Raw genomic sequence first — 18,853 nt, 5'->3', positions numbered from 1 at the left:
TATGCTGAAAGTAGTTAAAACTTCAGAATGAAATATTTTGAAAATTATTAAAGGCACCTAAGGGCAGTCAGGGAAGTAAGGAGTACTTGGTGGGGGTGAAGTGCAAGTGAAGTGGCCACCACAGCCATCTTCCATCGAGAGGGGGTTTGTTAAACTGGATGAACTGGAGTCTCTGTTATCGTGGCCATTTGGGGCTTAAGGCCCTTCCTAATGTGGGAAGTCCAATAGGATACCCCTCAGAACCGGGCATGCCAAAGGGATTCAAGGGAAACTGATTGTCTCAAACATTGGAGCAGAGTTAATCCTCCTGGAGGATTCATAACTACAAGTCACATCTCACCTGGGTGGTCTGAAAAGTTTCAAGCTGAGAATTTAGTATCAGAGGGTTCTGAACTGGTAGCGCTCCTTAGACTTCTACCAGCAATAAATGAATATCCTCTCCAGAGAACTCAGCTTCCTTTCAGATCTCACTAAATTTCCACATATGAAGCTCCAAGGGTCAGGTAACCAAAGGAAATCACCACACGTGGAAGAAAAGAAGGGACCATAAGTTAGAGCCAGCAGAAAAAAATCAGGTAGTAGAATCAGACCCACAAAGGGTTCAGAGATTGGAATTATAAACAGAATTTAAAATAGGTATGTTAAATATATTTTAAGAAATTAAAGAGAGGCTTAAAACACAAGTTGAGAAAGCAGATTTAAAAATAACCAAAAAGAGCTTTAGAAATAAAAGTAATATAAATTGAAAACTAAATGTTTAGCTTTAACAGAAGATGAGACAAAGCCAGGGAAAGAATTAATGAAAAGGAAGATACCATATGAGGGGTGAGATAGAGGGAGGGGGTATGGGGACACGTATACTCACAGGGCTGATTCACTTTGTTGTACAACAGCAACTAACACAGTATTGTGAAGCACTTATACTCCAATAAAGATCTATTAAAAAAAGATATTTGTGAAATTATCCAGAATTCTGCCTAGAATGATAAAGAAAAAGAAATTATGAAAGAGATGTTAAGAGAAATGGAGGGTAAAAAGAGAACATGTGTATAATCAGAGTCCCAGAAGGAAAGAGGAGAAAGAATGGGGTTCAGAATTTCCCAGAACTGACGAAAATCACCAGTCCAGGGTCAAGAAATGCAAAGAAATCAAGAAGGATGGATTAAAAAAAAATCTGCATCTCAATGCTTCATAGCGAAATTAGAAGTCTAAAGACAAACAAAAAATCTTAAAAGCAGAGAGAGAAGACAGATTACACTTCAAGATTACTTTCAAAATTCACATTATAACTAGAGATGCTAGAAGACAGTATAATGGTATTGCAAATGTACAGAAAGAAATGTCAATTTAGAATTCTTTATCAGTGAAGATATTTTTCAAGAGTGAGGGTGAAATACATACATTCCTCACCCAAACAAAAAGTGAGAGAATCAGTCAGCACCTATGGCATGTATTTTAGGCAGAAGGAAGGCAATCATAGATGGGACATCTAAGATGGAAATAAGAAAGAAGAGCAAACTAGGTGGTAGATGTCTGGGTAAATCTAAACAAACATTGATATAAAACAAGAGTATAATACAACGTAAATAATGTATTGTAGTTTTGGAGGGTATTTTAAAGGTCCTTGTGTTGTCCGGGAGAAGGTTCATGTAGTGATAAACTTTGGACTTAATCAGATAAATTTGCCTGTTAAAATTTCCAGGATAATCACTAGATGAATAGGAACAGAGTACATAACTTACAACTAGAATAGGGGAGAAGTGGAAGCATTAAAAAAAAAAAATCAATCAATCCTAAAGAAGGAAAGGTGAGAGAAAAAAACCACAGATCCGGAGAAGACAAATGGAAAGTACAACATTAGATGGCAGAAATAAATTCAAATATGTCAGCTATTATAATACATGCAATGGTCTAAAAGCCCAATCTAAGAGTCAGTGATTATCAGACTAGGCTGAAAGCCAAAAGTAACATTTGTTAGCTAAATCTACACATAATGATTTAGAAGGCTTTGATGTAATAGGATGAAAAGAGAGTTACTAATACTAGGTAAACACTAATCAGAAGAAAGCTGTTTAGATACTAAGGCAAAAGCATTGCTAGAATTTAAGAAAGTCACAACATAATGATAAGTTTACCAGGCAGATATAATAATTATAAACTGGCTTGCATATTACAACACAGCCCTGAACTATATAAAGCAAAAATTGAAAGAACTTCAAATTGAGATCGACAAATCCACCGTCACATTGGGAGATTTCAAGTCATCTCGTCCATTAATTGAATTGTGTCAGGGGGATGCAAATCCAGTAAGAGGAGATGTCGACAACACAGTCATAATATTTGATCAAGGACATATTTTTATTTAGTTATATTTTGGCTGTTTTGCATCACGCGGCTTGTGGGATCTTAGTTCCATCGACCAGAGATTGAACGTGGGCCCACAGCAGTGAAAGTGCTGGGTCCTAACCACTGGACCACCAGGGAATTCCCAAGGACATATTTTTATGTATGTTCTTTACAAACACACACAGAAAACTAAAATAAGCTCAAAACATTTTAAGATTATTAGCTTATAAACTATGTTCTTTGACCACATGCAGACTATGTCCTTTGATGACTATAGTCCTGAAATACGTTAACATCAATAGTCAAGTAGGAAATATTACTGCTGAAATATGATCTTAGGAAGATCTAATACCACTTTGAAGACTTGCCTTTTTTTTTTTTTTTTTTTTTGCGGTACGCGGGCCTCTCACCGTTGTGGCCGTGGCCTCTCCCGTTGCGGAGCACAGGCTCCGGACGCGCAGGCTCAGCGGCCACGGCTCACGGGCCCAGCCGCTCCGCTGCATGTGGGATCTTCCCGGACCGGGGCACGAACCCGCGTCCCCTGCATCGGCAGGCGGACTCTCAACCACTGCGCCACCAGGGAAGCCCGAAGACTTGCCTTTTGTAGAGTTCTCTACCACTCATGTCAGAAGTTCTAAAACTGCTAAACTTATACCATGGGTTTCAATAAACATCTCACCAAGATAATTGTATACAAAATTCTCTTTTTTCAGTAACTTTAAACAAATCATGCAAATTGTGTCCATCTGTGTTTCTATCCCTTTTACCTCAGTAATATCTGAATAGATGAATAAACCTCTTCATCATGGTCAGCCTAAAAGCCAGTTTAAAAAGATTTGTGTGTGCATATGTAGTATTTCCTCTTCATATACTTAAAGTAAATTAAAAAAAATTATATTGTGCAGGGGTATGACTGTCACTTAAATCTCAACAAATGGTTGGAGAAAACAGTTGTATTAATAGTTCCTCACCACAAATTAAAAACTCCTGATGCAGGCACCCCAGGTAGGGTTCCTTTCTTTGGAGAAGAATTAAATATAATGAAAGTAGAAGTCTGAGAAATTTAGTGACACTTGGAGCAGAAGTGGTTTGTGAGTTTACAGATTTTTTTCCAAGGCTTTGGACTATGGTAACTTCTTATGTAGAAAAGAGTTTTATTTGGGAAAAAAAATATGTGGTGTATGTTGCCTCATTGTGAAACTGAAATCCACAGAATGGTTTCTCAATAGAGCACACAATTAGTAGCACTTTAAAATTTGAACATCATATTATTCATGTGATACACAAGTAGTAATTCCCATTTTACAAATGTAGGAACCAAGAAACTGAGTGTCTCACCCCAAGTCAAGCTATGACAACACATTCTGCTAAAATATAACTTTTTTGTTTCCCCATTATGTCCTGTCCTCATTTTAAACTATCGGGTCTGACTATGCAACATATCTTGTTCTGTTGACCAAGTAACAGCCTATCTTTGGTAAGAACGTTTGAGATCGGTATAATTGAGTTTAATTTTAGGTTCTTGATTCTAAATTCTTTAATTCCCAAGACTTCCTGTTTAACTTGTATGTCTCATGACTCACACTCTATACATACCACATTTGGTTTCCTCTCATCCTCTTACCTTTTACATGAATAAAGTCTGAAGCAGCCCCTATTTGGATGAAAAACACTGAAGCCGTGTGTCAAGGGTGGTAACGTGTGGGAGAAGCCTTCTTGGGAAGGTCTCTGCGTTAACAGCCCAGCCCTGGACGGCCTTTCGCACGTCCATCCTAAGACTACTGCTAGCTCTGTTCTCACCCCAGGGAGAGAGGCGGTATAGGGTAGACCTGGTCTGAAATCCAGCTTGGCCATCATCCCGGGGTTGGTTTGGCCCGTTTCTTCATCTATGAGATGCTGGTGAAAGTGTCTGTCACGTAGAGTGACCGCAAGTGCTGGGACGGTGCATACCAGCTGCTGCCACGTACCCCAGGGCTCTGAACACTGCAGCTCTTTGTACAAGCCCCTCTGCCCTCGGGCCGCCGTCCAGCCCTAAACTCCCTGGCTGCCCTTTCACGAGGCCTGTCCCTTCGTGGGTGTGTCCCCAGGTGAGTGCTTGGCCGTGCGGCGGCCTGTGGTGGGGGAGGTCTGTGTCCCCGATGTGCAAGCAAGTGGAGCACTGTTATTTGGCTGCTTGGCAGGGCTCTTGAGCAGGTGCAGGTCCTAACCTTCCCCACTCCAGAGGGGGCGGCTCTGGATTCAGAGGTAACCAGGCCCAGCTGGAGCTGAGCGGCACCTGGAGCTCCGTCCGGGTTTGCAGCCTGACAGCAATGAAACGCACCAGCCTACGCAGGGTCGAGCAAACACGGGCAATTGGTGCTCTGGGCGCACGCGGGGTGGAGCACAGGGCGAGTCCAGGTGCTTCGTCAGGTTCTTAGCTTTCCGCGGGCTGCAGCCCTGACGCCCCGAGCCTGGGCCGGCCCCGGGGAGGCAGCCGGCCGGTCCGGCGCACAGGACGCGGGACACTTGCGGTCTGGCCTAACAGCGGCCCGCGGGCCACCGGGCAGGGCCCCTAGGGGGTCCCCCAGACGCCCGCCCACGGCCCGGCCCCCCGCCCCCCCCCCCGCGGGGGCCGGCGGGCCGTGCGGCCCAGGTGAGGCGGTCCGGTTGCGGCCCCGCCCGCCGACTTCCTGGTTCGCGGAAGGTGCAGGCAGCGTGAGGCCGGCGCGAGGGGGCGGCGGGGGCGGTGGCCGCGCGGTCACTCGGACGTGGGGGCGGGGCGGGCGCAGCTCCACCGCCGGGCCGCGGCCGCCGGGCTCTGAGCGGCCGTTCCCGCGGCGGCCGGCGGGGCGGGGCGGCCCCCGCGACATGCAGCCATGGACTGCAGGACCAAGTGAGTGCGGGCGGCGGGCAGCGGCCCCTCCTCGGTCCCCCGACCCCGGGCCCCAGGACCCCCGGGTCCCCGGACGGCCTAGGCCGCGGAGCCTGCGGGCGGCGGGGGCGCGCGGCCCGGCGCGGAGGCCTGGGCGCCGGCGCGGCCGCTGCGGGTCCTGGGCCGCGGGTCGGACGTGACAGCCGGGCGCCCGCGCCGCGCCGGGCCGCGCGGTGCGGGTGTGAGGTGTCTTCCCGGCGCGGTCCCAGGTCCTTCTTTTTACGCCTCTTCTTAGGACCTTCTGAAAGGGGCCCCCGTGTGCGGTGATACGGCCACTGGTCCCTGCCAGAGGGTCTCGGAGGCTGGGTGGGCGGTGGTGGTGTTTTGATGTGTTGGCTCCGGTACCCACCAGGGGAGGCTTTTCTTTAGGAGACGAATTAGGCAGAAAGCTATTTGTGTTAAGTGTGGTGATTTTCTTTTGGGTACCTTAGAGGCATGAGTTTTATATTTTGCTACAGAAACTTAGTTTGCAAAGAATTCCATTTTTCTTCTCTTCCCCCGCCCCCCTTAACCCTCCCTTCCTCCGAGTTTAAAATCGTGAATATTGTGTATTTTTCTTTTAGCGTGAAAGGCCTTTAAAATTTCCCAGTATAATAGAATCGATATTTACTATTTACACTTGAGAGATCCTAAAGACTATTACGAAAATAGGAAAATTGTGTGATTTAGAATTGTTTTCTTCAGCGTTTGATATCTTGCGGGGGGTGGGTTGCTAGGTGCATGATGTGAAAAGTGGACCTTTTGACCTGAACCGACTTAGGAGGGAGGGTCACCTGACTGAGGGTCCAGGTTGATTATTCCCATTGAAGCAAGTGAATCGTGGGAGGGCTGAGGAAACTTCTTTTTGCAAATAAATTTATGTGGGTTGTCGCTTCCTATGTTTCTAGATTCTTGTAATAAATTTTTAAAAAATCAAATGCTTATTTAGAAGCCAAAGCTGCCATTAGTTTCTTGAAGGAAGTGCATATTACAAACAGCCAATGCACACAAAGACGCTAAGGTCTCCTTGGCAGGAATATATTGGCAGAAATATATTAACACTTTGATCACATGGACTTTGTGGTATCAGACTTTGACCTTTTATCTTCTGGCAGAAAGAGATTAAAACAGAAGTAAGTTTAAAAAAAACCCAGAACTATGTTTTTAAAACAGATGTCTCAGTAGGTTTCAGTTTGCTTTTTGAAATAAAGTAGAGACTATGTTGAATGTATGAGCAGTTAGTGAAGATGCGGATAACTTTTGAATGAAGCAAAGCCTCACTGTTTAGTGGTAAAATCCAAGTATTGAGGCAGATGTCCAATTTCCCCAAAGATAACTGACGTAAAATAAGGCTTTTTTTTGGTTGGCCTTGGAGGCTATGTATAGTTTGGCACTTTAAACATGCTTATGTGCTGTAATTATTATATCTCAAGAAAAGTATATGCGAAGTATTGCATTTAAGGAACATTATGAATGACTCATGGTGCTCTAGAACATGGCAGGTGGAACCAGGTGTTCATTTACACCTGTATTGCAAGTCCTTTGAAGAAAGCTGGAGAACCTGCTGTCAAACTCTGCTGGCAGGGAAAGGTAGAGACACTTAGGAACGTGCTGGCTTTCCGGTTTTGATTCAGTAAGATAAAGGCAATGCTTTATATTTATACAGCACTTAATACTTTATAAAGTACTTCCACTTGTATTATTTGATTTGTAATCCTCACCATTATTATTCTTTGAAGCGAACAGGGTACTTTATAGGTAAGAAAACAGGCTCAGAGGTTAAATGTTTTGCCCCAAGACTCCAGACTCCTAAGCCTCAGGGTTCTTAAGTTGCTGAACTAGGAAAACACTTTACTTCTTCTACGCTGTGGTCATGTAGTTATATGGAACATACTGAGACAAGAACGAGATTAATTTTTAGAGTTAAGAAAATATAAACTTTGTTATAGGAGATAAAAATAACAAAGTTCTTTTTCTTTTAGGGAAAATCCAGAAAGAACCTTTGACTTGGTATTGAGAGTGAAACGTCATGCCTCAGAAGATGAAGGTATGTGTGTTTGCTAATTCAAAACAAGCGCTATTGTTGTAGACGACCAGAACGTGGTGGCATCAGGATCGTACTGAATTAAATGTGTATTCTGTGTCATGTCTCAAGTTCTGGTAATAAAATAGATGCTAAGTCTTTGCCACGAGGTGGTAGCAATCCAGAATGTTATCTGTGCAGCTTAAATTTCAGGTGTATGTAAAGGCCATGTAACTTACAACTTAACTTTACCATTGGTTGATGAAGTTATTGTTAGTTTTGGTGGAAGGGCATGCCTTTTCATTTTTCATTTTTTTTTTTGAAAATTCAGCTCCTTTTTTAAATGCTAGCAAAAAATTTCTCGCCTGTACAAATGGGAGCCGCACCAGTTCCCTTCTAATGTTTCCCAAATGCAGAATGTGAACTGAGTACCCGCTCCATGGGGTTCACTCCGAGAGCCTAGGACTTTCAGGGGGAGGTAAACAGTCATGGGACATTGGTAGGAGTGTAAAATGGTTCAGGCTCGTGAAAAACAGTTTGATGGTTCCTCAAAAAGTTAAAAATAGAATTTCCATACTATCTAGCAATTCAACTCCTAGGTATGTACCCCAAAGAACTGAAAACAGGTATTCAGACAAATATATGTACACGCATGTCTACAGCAGTGCTACTGACAATAGCCAAAAGGTGGAAACAGCACAAAGGCCCGTCAGTGGATGAACAGATAAACAAATTGTGGTTTATACATGCAACGGAATATTATTCAGCCATAAAAAGGAATGAAGTGCTGATACACGCCACAATGTGGATGAACCTTGAAAACATTTATGCTAAGTGAAAGAAGCCAGATATAAAAGGTCACATATTGTTATGATTCCATTTATACGCAATATCCAAAATAGGGAAATGGGTTGCCAGGGACTGAGGGGAGAAGGAGATGTGAAGAAACGTTTAAATGGGTAGGAGGTTTTATTTTGGAGTGATGGAAATGTTTCAGAATTAGATAAAGGTGGCTGGGATTGTACCATACCGTGAATGTACTAAATGCCATTGAACTGCACACTTTAAAATGGTTAATTTAAAAAAATAAAAAAACAAAAAACAGTCACGGGACATTACTTGGAAGGGTTTCAGCTGTCAGTTTTATATAATTTCCTGAAAGGACAAGAACACTTTAGGATCATGAATTTTTGTCAGTTTCCCCCTTACTTTTATCCTGCGTGTGTGTGTGTGTGTGTGTGTGTGTGTGTGTGTGTTTGTGTGTTTGTGTTGGGTGGTGGAAAAGAGTAAGGGACATCTCTTCTTGCTCATTGCCTTCGTTTGTGCCCTCAGGCGATATGCTTCCATGGATAACTCCAGTGTATGATTTCACTGCCCGTGTACTTAGACCTCAGACAGCTTGATGATTCAGTGTGGAATTTTTGTCCAGACTAGTTGTCCACTCTCAAGGCTTGGTGGAAAGTCTCTCGACACTCTTAGCTCCTGAAACCGGCCAGCAGTTATATGCTCCTAAGCAATTTGGAGCTACACACCTTAAAATAGGGGAACCTAACCCAGCTGTGGTGAAGTGGGCCTGGCTAATTTTAGGTAGGAAGTCAGACACCTTCCTGGCTCCGCCAGCCCTGCCTGCTGCACTTAGGCCCATGTGAGTTGCAGCTGTGGTCAGGTTTTTCCCCAGGCGGGAACTGATCCTAGGTTGTACGTGAGCTTTCTCCGATTAAAAAGGTAATCTTTTGTTGTCCTATATGTATTAACATTGGTCTGTTTACGTTCTTTCCAGGCCCAAGTAAGTTCTCTTTGAAGACTCCAATAGATACATTATTATTTTTAGCTCCAATTTAAATCTGTTCTTATAGTATATTTGATATGAATAAATCTTCACGGTACCTACCATAACATCAGCTAAGGTGTGTGAAGTAGTGCTGACCTGATGTGTTTGTAAAACAGGCTAGATTCCTTTGGCAAACATGGTTTCTCTGTAATTTTAAATGCATGCTAATGTGATCTTGATGAAAGCATGGACCTACCTTATGGAACACCCGATCTGTGCGTGTGTGAGAGGGATTCGGACTTTCCATGCAGACTCCTGCGCGGTTTACTCCTTACTTCCGCCCTCTGCCTTTTTTCCATTTTTCAGGAACTGGTCATTTCAGTTGGGATCTTTTACTTCTGCCCTTCTTTTATTACCTTCTTGCTTTTTTGCTGTTGTTATTGTTAAATCGCTACTCATCAGAAACATCTTCATTTGTATTTTAACCATTTATCCAGCATGATGAAGTTGGAAATATAATACATGGTTAAAATAAGCACTTTGGCTTCTCTGTAGGTTGCAATTAATCCATTCTACCCACGTATTCCATTAAAATGGCTCATTGGCACCAAATTCAAAAGATTTTTTAAAAAGCTAAATTCAACTATGTAAAAAGCATTAACAACTGTTCTTTTTTGATTGTGAATTAAATTTATGAATATAACTAACATTTTAGGGTCTAACAAGTTACACTTTTTGTGCTCTAAAAAGCGATGCTACTGTATAACTAAAATTTTATGTCAAATTGAGAGTTTGATGTTTCTCAATTTTTTTGTTAGTTTTCTACTGTATTGATAAATATTGAAGGGCAAAATGTCCAGAAATTATTAAAATAAGTTATTGGAATATTCTTATTTAACTGTCAATGAAACCTATTTATCTAATGAGTCTCATATACATATCAGTTTGTTTAAAGTAGGATATGGTTTTTTTGGCTAACATTTACATGAACATGGATGATATTCTTATGTAGTAATGGACCGATAAAAAAAATGTGTAAATTAGGATGTTTTAGGGTACAGATATAAAACCAATTTAAATAATAAGGAAACTTGATATTTCATAGGAGAGAAAGTCTAGAAGTAGGTCACCAGAGGCACGAACCCACGTCCCGTGCATCGGCAGGTTGACTCTCAACCACTGCGCCACCAGGGAAGCCCTGGTGTATTTTTTTTTTTTTTTTTTTTTTTTTTTGCGGTACGCGGGCCTCTCACTGCTGTGGCCTCTTCCGTTGCAGAGCACAGGCTCCAGACGCGCAGGCTCAGCGGCCATGGCTCACGGGCCCAGCCGCTCCGCGGCATGTGGGATCCTTCCGGACCGGGGCACGAACCTGCATCCCCTGCATCGGCAGGCAGACTCTCAACCACTGCGCCACCAGGGAAGCCCCCCTGGTGTAGTTTTTTGACGACTATCTGTTTGATCCAGTAGAAAATATGATGCTCAGGGTAAACTTGGTTTATGCTAAGACTGGTCGTATTACATTAAGATATTTGGCATGTTTCTTGTTTACTTATTAATAGAGAAGTTTTGGTGGTGCTGAACTGTAACTTGGTACATCCGGCTCTGGTGAGGTGATGCGTTTCATCTGTTGCTGTTTGGACTTGTTTCAAAGGCAGTATATTGATTTTTTTGAAAAGGACACATTTTAGAGCACATGTGAAGCGCCCCACAGATTGAAACATTGCTGTGAGCGGGGTTGGTAGTGTTTCCTACCGCGTCCCCTTTGTGTTAGTGGACAGGGTCCTGGTGGTGTCCACCCTGGCTGGCTGGGGCATCTCCTCGTGGATGTTTTCCTGGCAGGACAACTTCCCTGGTAGCTTCTGCTCCAACTCTCCGAGAGTGAGGTGCCAACATCTAGGTCTTAACGCTCTTCCTGTTGGGTTTCCAAACATTGCTGGTGCCCCTTTTCTTCTCTTTGCTGTCTTTCTTCTTCCCAGCCATCAGGGAAGTTCAGCCAGCAGGGTGGCCTCCCTTCGATTCTAATAACAGAACTTATTGTAACCCGGCTGCCCCTGCTTTCCCCAGAGTGATTCAGGGAAGTGAAAGGTAACCCAACCCTTGCTCAGTAGAAGATGGGAGATGCGGCCTCTTGGGGTTTTCCTTCCAGGCAGTGGCCTTGGAGCTCCGCTTTCTCTTTCGTATTGTTGGCAGTGCACCCCCAGCAGCAGGAGGGCAGTAGCCCCTACTTGTGTAGCGCTTCGTGCCACACACAGTTCTGGGTACTTTACAAAAATGCTGAGGTAGGAAATGAAGAAACTGAAGCACAGAGGAATGAAGAAAACTTGCCCAAAGCAGTCTGGCTCCAGAGTCTGTATTTTAACCTATTGTCTTTTAATAGATTTGATATATGCATGTATATTTTAAATCTGCTGCCTCTGTCGCCTTTCAGTGTGCAGTAACTTCGCATCAGGAAATACTAGAGTATAAAATGTATGCGGTTCAGGTATTTTTTTTTAAAACAGGAATGCAGTGTCTTCCTGGAAATTAATGAATGAAGTAGAATTCCACATAAAATAACTAGTGAGCTTTTTCCTTGTAGTGTTGATTCTGGCACTACTCTTTTTAGGATTTCCATCTCCGTATTTGGTGACTCTCTGATCTTAACAGTTTTACTTAGTAGTAGTGTTCAGCACATCTTTTAGCAAGTCTTGTCTTCTTTATCCCTTTCTCTTTAGCTAGAATAATTTCTCTTAGGAGCAAATCCCTCCTTGCTGCTGACTTTTCACTTTTATCAGCCTGACTATCCCAGTATCAGATTATGCGTCCTTCTGAGCTCTAGCTTATGTGAACAGTTTAACTGCCTCTTTTTTTTTTTTAAATCAGAACCTTAGGCCAAAGAATCCTGCCTTGGTCTGTGTCCCCCATGCCCTGCAAGTGAAAGGTACTTCTAAACTCACTTTTGCATTTGATGAGTTTTCGTCTATAGGGATACTGTTTACACAGATTCACAGCATTTTGCTTCTTCCTGTGTTATAGCGCTTACTGTGTTCTTCTAGATATGTCTAGTATAGTAATATAGAGACATGTAGATATAGCATAGCGTCTGCTTGCCCTCCTTCAAGGAAGCCCTTCAAGGACTGGGCCACAACATAGTAACTATGTATCCTTAAGGAACAGTTTAGCGCAGTGACTGGCATGTTTAGTGCATAGTTACAGAGTGAATAACAGAAATTGGACCGAGCATAGAGCCTGACCATTGGTTGGATGAATTCACAGAGGCTGCCCTTGTGGACGTGATCCTCAGTGTGTGCTGGTGGGCAGTAGCAGGGACATTAGCGACCTGTGCCTTGGGTGGGGCTGTTTGGGGTCCCTGTGCTCACCCCCCATCCCCCATTCAGGACCCACATCTGCCCGGCTCCCTCCTCACGTCACAGGATTTACTGGCACACGTGCTGTGTTTGTGCGTTTGTGGAGGCTGACCTAAAGCCCGTTGACGCCCCTCCACACATGCCAAAACCCCGCGAAAACCTTAACAATTGGAAAGTAGAACTTCGATGAGTCATACATACGATAAAGTGGTCTAGGAGACTTTACAAATTGCCCAAGTGGAAAAAACCCTGTGAGTAAAACGCGGTTCCCGTGCTTTTGCTCTCGCTTTGTGTTCGTTAAGGAACTCTTGAGTCCCTCTCAGCCCATGTGCACTAGGATAAATTAGAGTAATCTTGAGTGAAAGTTTTAACTTTATATCCTACGTTGTAGAAGAAAGCAAAACTTATTTTCTCATAGTTGCTAACCAGGGGCAAAGTTTAATGTGGTTCTTGAGGAGCAAGTCTTGGAGATACACCGTTTTCATTTTACGTCGAAAATATTGAGAACAGCTGTACTTTTCTGTTTGGCTCTGAGCATTACCTCCTTCACGCAGCTGCCTGCAGGGGAAAAAGCAAGTCACATTTCAGGGTTCAATATTTGTTGATTGTTACTTTGATAGGGATGCTGCAGAATTTATATTTTGGTAGTTTGATTGTAACTTGTCTCATTAGGTGCTTTTATTTCTTCACATGCTCTTTAATTTTGCTGCTTTCGTCCAAGGTGCCCTTTTGATTTTCCAGGTGAGTGACCCCGCCGTTCCTTTGGAGGTGAGACAGCTCCTCCAGGCGCTGTGCTCTCAGGCTGCTGTTTGGCCACTGCTGTGTTGCACGGTGCCATGAGTGTGTCCAGGTTTTTTCTTGGAACTTCCTTGCTTTCTTGACTTTCAAGGTAATGTTTCTGGTATACTTTTGATCATATTCTCTCATTTGGAGAGAATATTGAGATTATGGTCAAATAATTTCCCTCTTTCTTTTCCTCCACATTTTACTTTTCTACTTGCAAGTTAGAGGACAGTAATTTACCTTTTAAAATATACAATTTCGCCGGGCGTGGTGGCGCGCGCCTGTAGTCCCAGCTACTCGGGAGGCTGAGGCAGGAGGATCGCTTGAGCCCAGGAGTTCTGGGCTGTAGTGCGCTATGCCGATCGGGTGTCCGCACTAAGTTCGGCATCAATATGGTGACCTCCCGGGAGCGGGGGACCACCAGGTTGCCTAAGGAGGGGTGAACCGGCCCAGGTCGGAAACGGAGCAGGTCAAAACTCCCGTGCTGATCAGTAGTGGGATCGCGCCTGTGAATAGCCACTGCACTCCAGCCTGGGCAACATAGCGAGACCCCGTCTCTTATAAAAAAAAAAAAAAAAAAAAAAAAAAAAAAAATATACAATTTCAAAGTGCATATACAGTATTAGCAGTAGACATTTTTGGAGTACTTTAAACAAGCAGCCATGGAATTATTTTAGGTAACAATGAAAATCAAAGGGATTAAGGGTGAAATATGTTGTCAATCAATTCCAAAAGAATCCTTCTTCTGTAGAAATAGGTTTTAATATTTAACATTCAAAAACTCTTCCCATTTTCAAACTCTTAGGCTTAATGCTAAAGGGATATTATGGAAACCAAGAGAGTTTTTTTTTAATTATTTTTTTTCGAGCTAGAAAGCATTCAAGACAGCTTTTTTGTGTTTTTTTTAAAAGAAGCTGTTGGGGGTAGGAGTTTATAATTAACTAATTTATTTTTGCTGTGTTGGGTCTTCGTTTCTGTGCGAGGGCTTTCTCTAGTTGTGGCGAGCGGGGACCATTCTTCATCGCGGTGCGCGGGCCTCTCACTGTCGCGGCCTCTCTTGTTGCGGAACACAGGCTCTGGACGCGCAGGCTCAGTGGCCATGGCTCACAGGCCCAGTTGCTCCACGGCATGTGGGATCCTCCCAGACCAGGGCTCGAACCCGTGTCCCCTGCATTGGCAGGCAGATTCTCAACCACTGTGCCACCAGGGAAGCCCTCAAGACAGCTTTAATAAACTCCTGAGATGCTGTGATGGTCTTATACCGTTAGGTTAAATGGTTTTCCTGCTGTATTTATTTTGGGCACAGCTAGACTCTTAGTTTACATAAATTAAGGATGTTAATTTATTCCAGGTGGTGGTTTGATTTTTATCTATGGAAAAGGATGTGTTGTTTTGCATTTCTGTGGTAGGTCAGTCCTCAGGCCTGGTTGGGGAACTTGCCAGAGACGCTCCTGAATTGATTTTCTAGAGGCATTTAGGAGGTTAGTACCGCCTGGGGTCTTAGGGCACACTGCAGAAGAGAACAGTAGAATTGTAGAACTGGAAGTTTCCTTAAAGAGCACCTGGTATAGCCCATTAGAGGGGCACCGCGTTGACACGTTTTCTGACTCCTGGAGCCCCTCTGGTCCCAGCACGCAGGTGCGTTGTCATCATGCCGCTCGGTGACCACACAGAGACTAGGACAGAGCATCACACAGGCCTCCCCCACCCCACGCACCTGGCTTTAAAATTACCCCTCCGCTCACCACTCTTCAAATCACAATTTCTTTAAGTAGGTAGTGTTGCTTAACGTATTTATCTGATTAAAGTAATTCACCGTGAGGTGTGAACAACTGGTAGACAGCCCTCAGGGGAGCATTTTAATTTTAAAGAAAGCCTTGCACACTTCAATTAATTAGAAAGATGCAACTTGCTATAGTGGAAAGATCTCTGAACTGAGGATCAAGTGCACCTCTGTCAGTTACTGGTTAGGTTACTCATTTCCCCGCATTTATATTGATACTCTGTTCGTAATTTGTGATTAACAGTTTTAATATGAGTGTAAGTATATTTAGAGTATTTGTTCAGTGAATTTCATTAAGACTTTTTTTTTGGTTTATAAGTTCTCAGTTAATGAAATAAAGTTATATAGCATCATGGTTACGGAGCCTTATTTACCAATTAATTTTCTCTGATTAGGCTTCCAGTTAGATGTATTACAGAAACAGAAATAAAAACTATGTATCTAATTTATACAATGTGTCAGTAAATGTGCCAAGAGCCTACAAATCCTATTTATCTTCACTACAACTGTATGAAGTGGGGACTGTTATCATTTTCATAAAGATGAGGAAATGGAATCTCAGGTTAAATAATGTGCCCAAGTCACACAGCTGTAAGAGGTGGGACTGTGATTTGAATCTGTTTTTCTGATTCTAGAACCAGTATGCCGTGCTGCCTTTAAAATAATCATCTTTTTCTAATAGCGATGACTTTTTTTTGCAGCAATTTTAGAAAACCATCCTTTTAGACAATCCCTAATTCTAGGCTTGACCAGAGTTGTTGTGATATTATATGAAACATTTTAACAAACGTCAATCAAAAGACGAAAATGGGAAGAAAAGTATAAACGACATAGGAAATATTCAGTCCCCTTTCATTCATTCAGTGAGTGTTTCTGAGTGGCAGTTATGTGTCAGACACAGATGCAAAGCAGTTGAGAAGGTGACATTCTCGGAGAGCGTGTGTCAGTTCCAAATCAGTGACTGTAATCATGTTGCAAGGGCTGTGGTCGGGCTGGCACAGTGCCCAGCACCGAGTGTGAAAAGGGCGGCACCTCACTCTGGGTCATGGGGGCCATGGTGGGGGGTTCCTGACGGATGTAGGGAGAGACAGATGTCTTGTCAACTCTCAGCTGGGCACCAGGCAGTTATCTCTTTCCAAAGTTAGTTGTACTTCATATTCAGAATCTTGTGTGAATAATTAAGAGTAAAGAATATATTGCTTTTGGTGTAAATATTTTGAACTAAGGAAGATGGTTAAGAAGGACTCTCTCTGCTACAGTGTGATCTGCCTTGGCAGGGGGTTGTTGGGCTTACTCAGAGCCCAAAACAGTGTCTGACCCAAAATATCTGTTCAGTGAGTATTTGCTCAGTTTGTTGAAGCGCTATTTTTAAGGTACTGAGATGGCTTTTACGGAAAAGGAATGAAAATTATGAAGGGTGTTGAGAGGTATTGCTATTAAAATCTTTTCTTTTTTAAAAATATAACAACTTTATCGAACAGGTAGAATTTGTGAAAGTGAAGCTACAGAAGTAGAAGATATAAAAAAAAGTTGCTGAGTAATAATCCTTTTGATATTTGCCTCATGGCAGTTATATTGTATATGTAACTTGGCCTTTACTGTCCTGACTATGTGAACACTGGATTTTAGGTTTCTGAGGACAAGTATCTCTTTGGATCTCTTGTAGATTTTTGGAAGGTGTCATCTGTATGGATGACGTTCAATAGTGACTTAAGTTATACTCTGTTATTAAGGTGAAATTAGTAAAAGGTTGTGCTGTATTTCCAAGCCCTATTTTAGATTTCTTAAATCTTTTAAAAAACTTTAATGTGTAGAACTTTGAAAGACTATAGATTTTTATTACCACAAGCAATAGATGCTTTATTGAACTTTTTTTTTTTTTAGTAGAACTGTTGATAAACCACAAACTCTGTAACTTAGTAGGCAGAACTGGTAAAGATCAGATAGAGCCTTTTCCTCTTTCAGTTCCGTCTTATTTATCATTTGAATCTGAAAATAAAGCATAGAACTATCAGTTTAGTACATCTGATGGCCTTCTGCAAATGTGTAAGCGTCCAGAAATTAGTCATTTCAAAAATAATTTTGTCCTGGTTTGGTAGCAGAGATGCATCAGCATAAAGATATGTTTAGATATGTTTCATTTATCATTAATGAAAATTAAGCAGTCCTTTAAAATTTTGTAACCTGAGTAATTGTAAAATTTAGACTTCTTATTCTGATAAAAGATTATTTGAAACAGCATGAATTTGTGCAGAAAACGTTGGTTGAAATGAAACACAAATAAGTTCAGAAGTGTGTTAATGTCCTCAAGGTCTGCACATTAAAGATACATGGAAGTGGTTCAGGAAAGATTCTTAAGTGGCTTTCTTTTTTGAGATTCCTGTGTATTTTGGATATGATATTTGGAAGAGGAAGTCATGTAATATTTGGGGAATTTTTTTCAAGGTCTTGGTCATTGTTAGTCTTTTATATAAATTAAAATGTTATTTTGTATTTAATAATTATAAGCAATTAATGAGTTTACTTTTAGAAAATACTGCTTTATCTATTTTTATTTTGTTCTTATTACCTCAGAGGACATGAGAACTAACTTTTGGAGTTGTCGTTTTGCTGTGTAATGTGTGATTTTGGTGATGAATATCTGCAGAATAATCATTGTGATATAAGGGGCAACACAAGATTATGTGTTGGTTGTGTTTACTGTGTACAGGTTTTGACATGGTGCAAAAGACATAGTAAGCTAAGAATTGTTATGTACAAAAATACTAGTTTCCAGTTTTCAGTGGTTACTGTTGTGTTTGTTCATCACAGTGTTTACTCTAAAAAGTGGAAATATTAAAATGGAATATGACTTGCAAGCCAGAATTTTAATTTGTAAATATTTATTTCATTCTTAGCTCGATAGTTGAAGACATAAATGAATCTCCAGTATAACGCTTTTCATGTGGCATTGTTCTGCATTTGGTTTTTGAGGCTGATGTAGCTGTCCGGAATTCCTTATGTAGCCATTATAAAATCCACTCGCTTATAGTTTACTCAGTTTGGGAATTCATATAATCTCTTGGTAATTTTTTGACTCATTTCCCTTAGGTATTATCCAGATAGGCAATGACCATTTTGTTTATAGATGGGTATGGAAAGAAGAGTGGAGATGCCCCTCATATCAAGTTTTCTACCTTAAACCTTGTATCATATACCACTATTTTCTTCCTTGTGGTACATTCAAATGGTGGCCAGAGTATTGACAATGAGGTCACTGAACCCTTCAGAACTGCCAGGCCATCTCAGTAGGACTGAGTTATATTTACCATGGTTTACAGCTTATATTTTCATGGTATTGTAGTTCTTTGAAAATGTATGATTCGTATTACGTTTAATATGTATGACAGATTTAACACATATAATTTATATTTACTTAACATAATTTTAAATTTGACTAGAATTCACCTTAGATATGGCTGAATTTAATTTGGTCATAACACAAAAATTATTTATGCATTGCTATTAAGGGACTTATCGATTCATATTCTGAGTTACAGCTCTTAATTTAAAAGCTAGGCTTGAGGAGAGTGGACGGTGGGTGCTTTTGCTTGGCTTATGGGTTGGAGGAGGTAAGTAAGCTGGAGCTCAGTGGCCCCTGAGAGATGTCTTCTTCCCGGACAGATGTTTACGGCCCATAGGGGCAGGGGTGCTGAATCTTCTACGACCAAAGGAAAGACCAGAGGCCCTGTTTCTGCTTCTGGGATCTGTAACCAGTAACTTGGCCCACTGAGGCCGGCGAGCTGTTTGCACACCTCATGCCACGGAGGTGTTAAATTCTGGAATTTGTATTTGCCTTGTTTCACTTTTACTTTTTGGTGTATGCCGTGTTTATTCTTTCATTCCTTAGACATTTAATATTCTTATATTC

At 42.0% G+C, this 18,853-nt stretch overlaps 1 protein-coding gene across 2 annotated transcripts in view; it reads left to right on the top strand.

The window, feature by feature from the left end:
* Positions 1–5,109: 5,109 nt before the first annotated feature.
* DENND1B (DENN domain containing 1B) overlaps positions 5,110–18,853 on the top strand; it is a 255,123-nt gene continuing 241,379 nt past the window's right edge. For both annotated transcript variants that reach the window (XM_032650576.1, XM_032650575.1), the window contains exons 1-2: positions 5,110–5,218; positions 7,219–7,283. In XM_032650576.1, coding sequence (XP_032506467.1) covers positions 5,202–5,218; positions 7,219–7,283 — 82 coding nt within the window. In that variant the 5' untranslated portion in view covers positions 5,110–5,201. The remainder of the gene's footprint in view (positions 5,219–7,218; positions 7,284–18,853) is intronic.

Source organism: Phocoena sinus, chromosome 1 (assembly GCF_008692025.1).
Source record: "Phocoena sinus isolate mPhoSin1 chromosome 1, mPhoSin1.pri, whole genome shotgun sequence".
In the NCBI taxonomy this organism is placed as follows: Eukaryota; Metazoa; Chordata; class Mammalia; order Artiodactyla; family Phocoenidae; genus Phocoena; species Phocoena sinus.
Note: the sequence above shows the minus strand (reverse complement) of the source record. Positions and strands in the feature narration are given on the sequence as shown.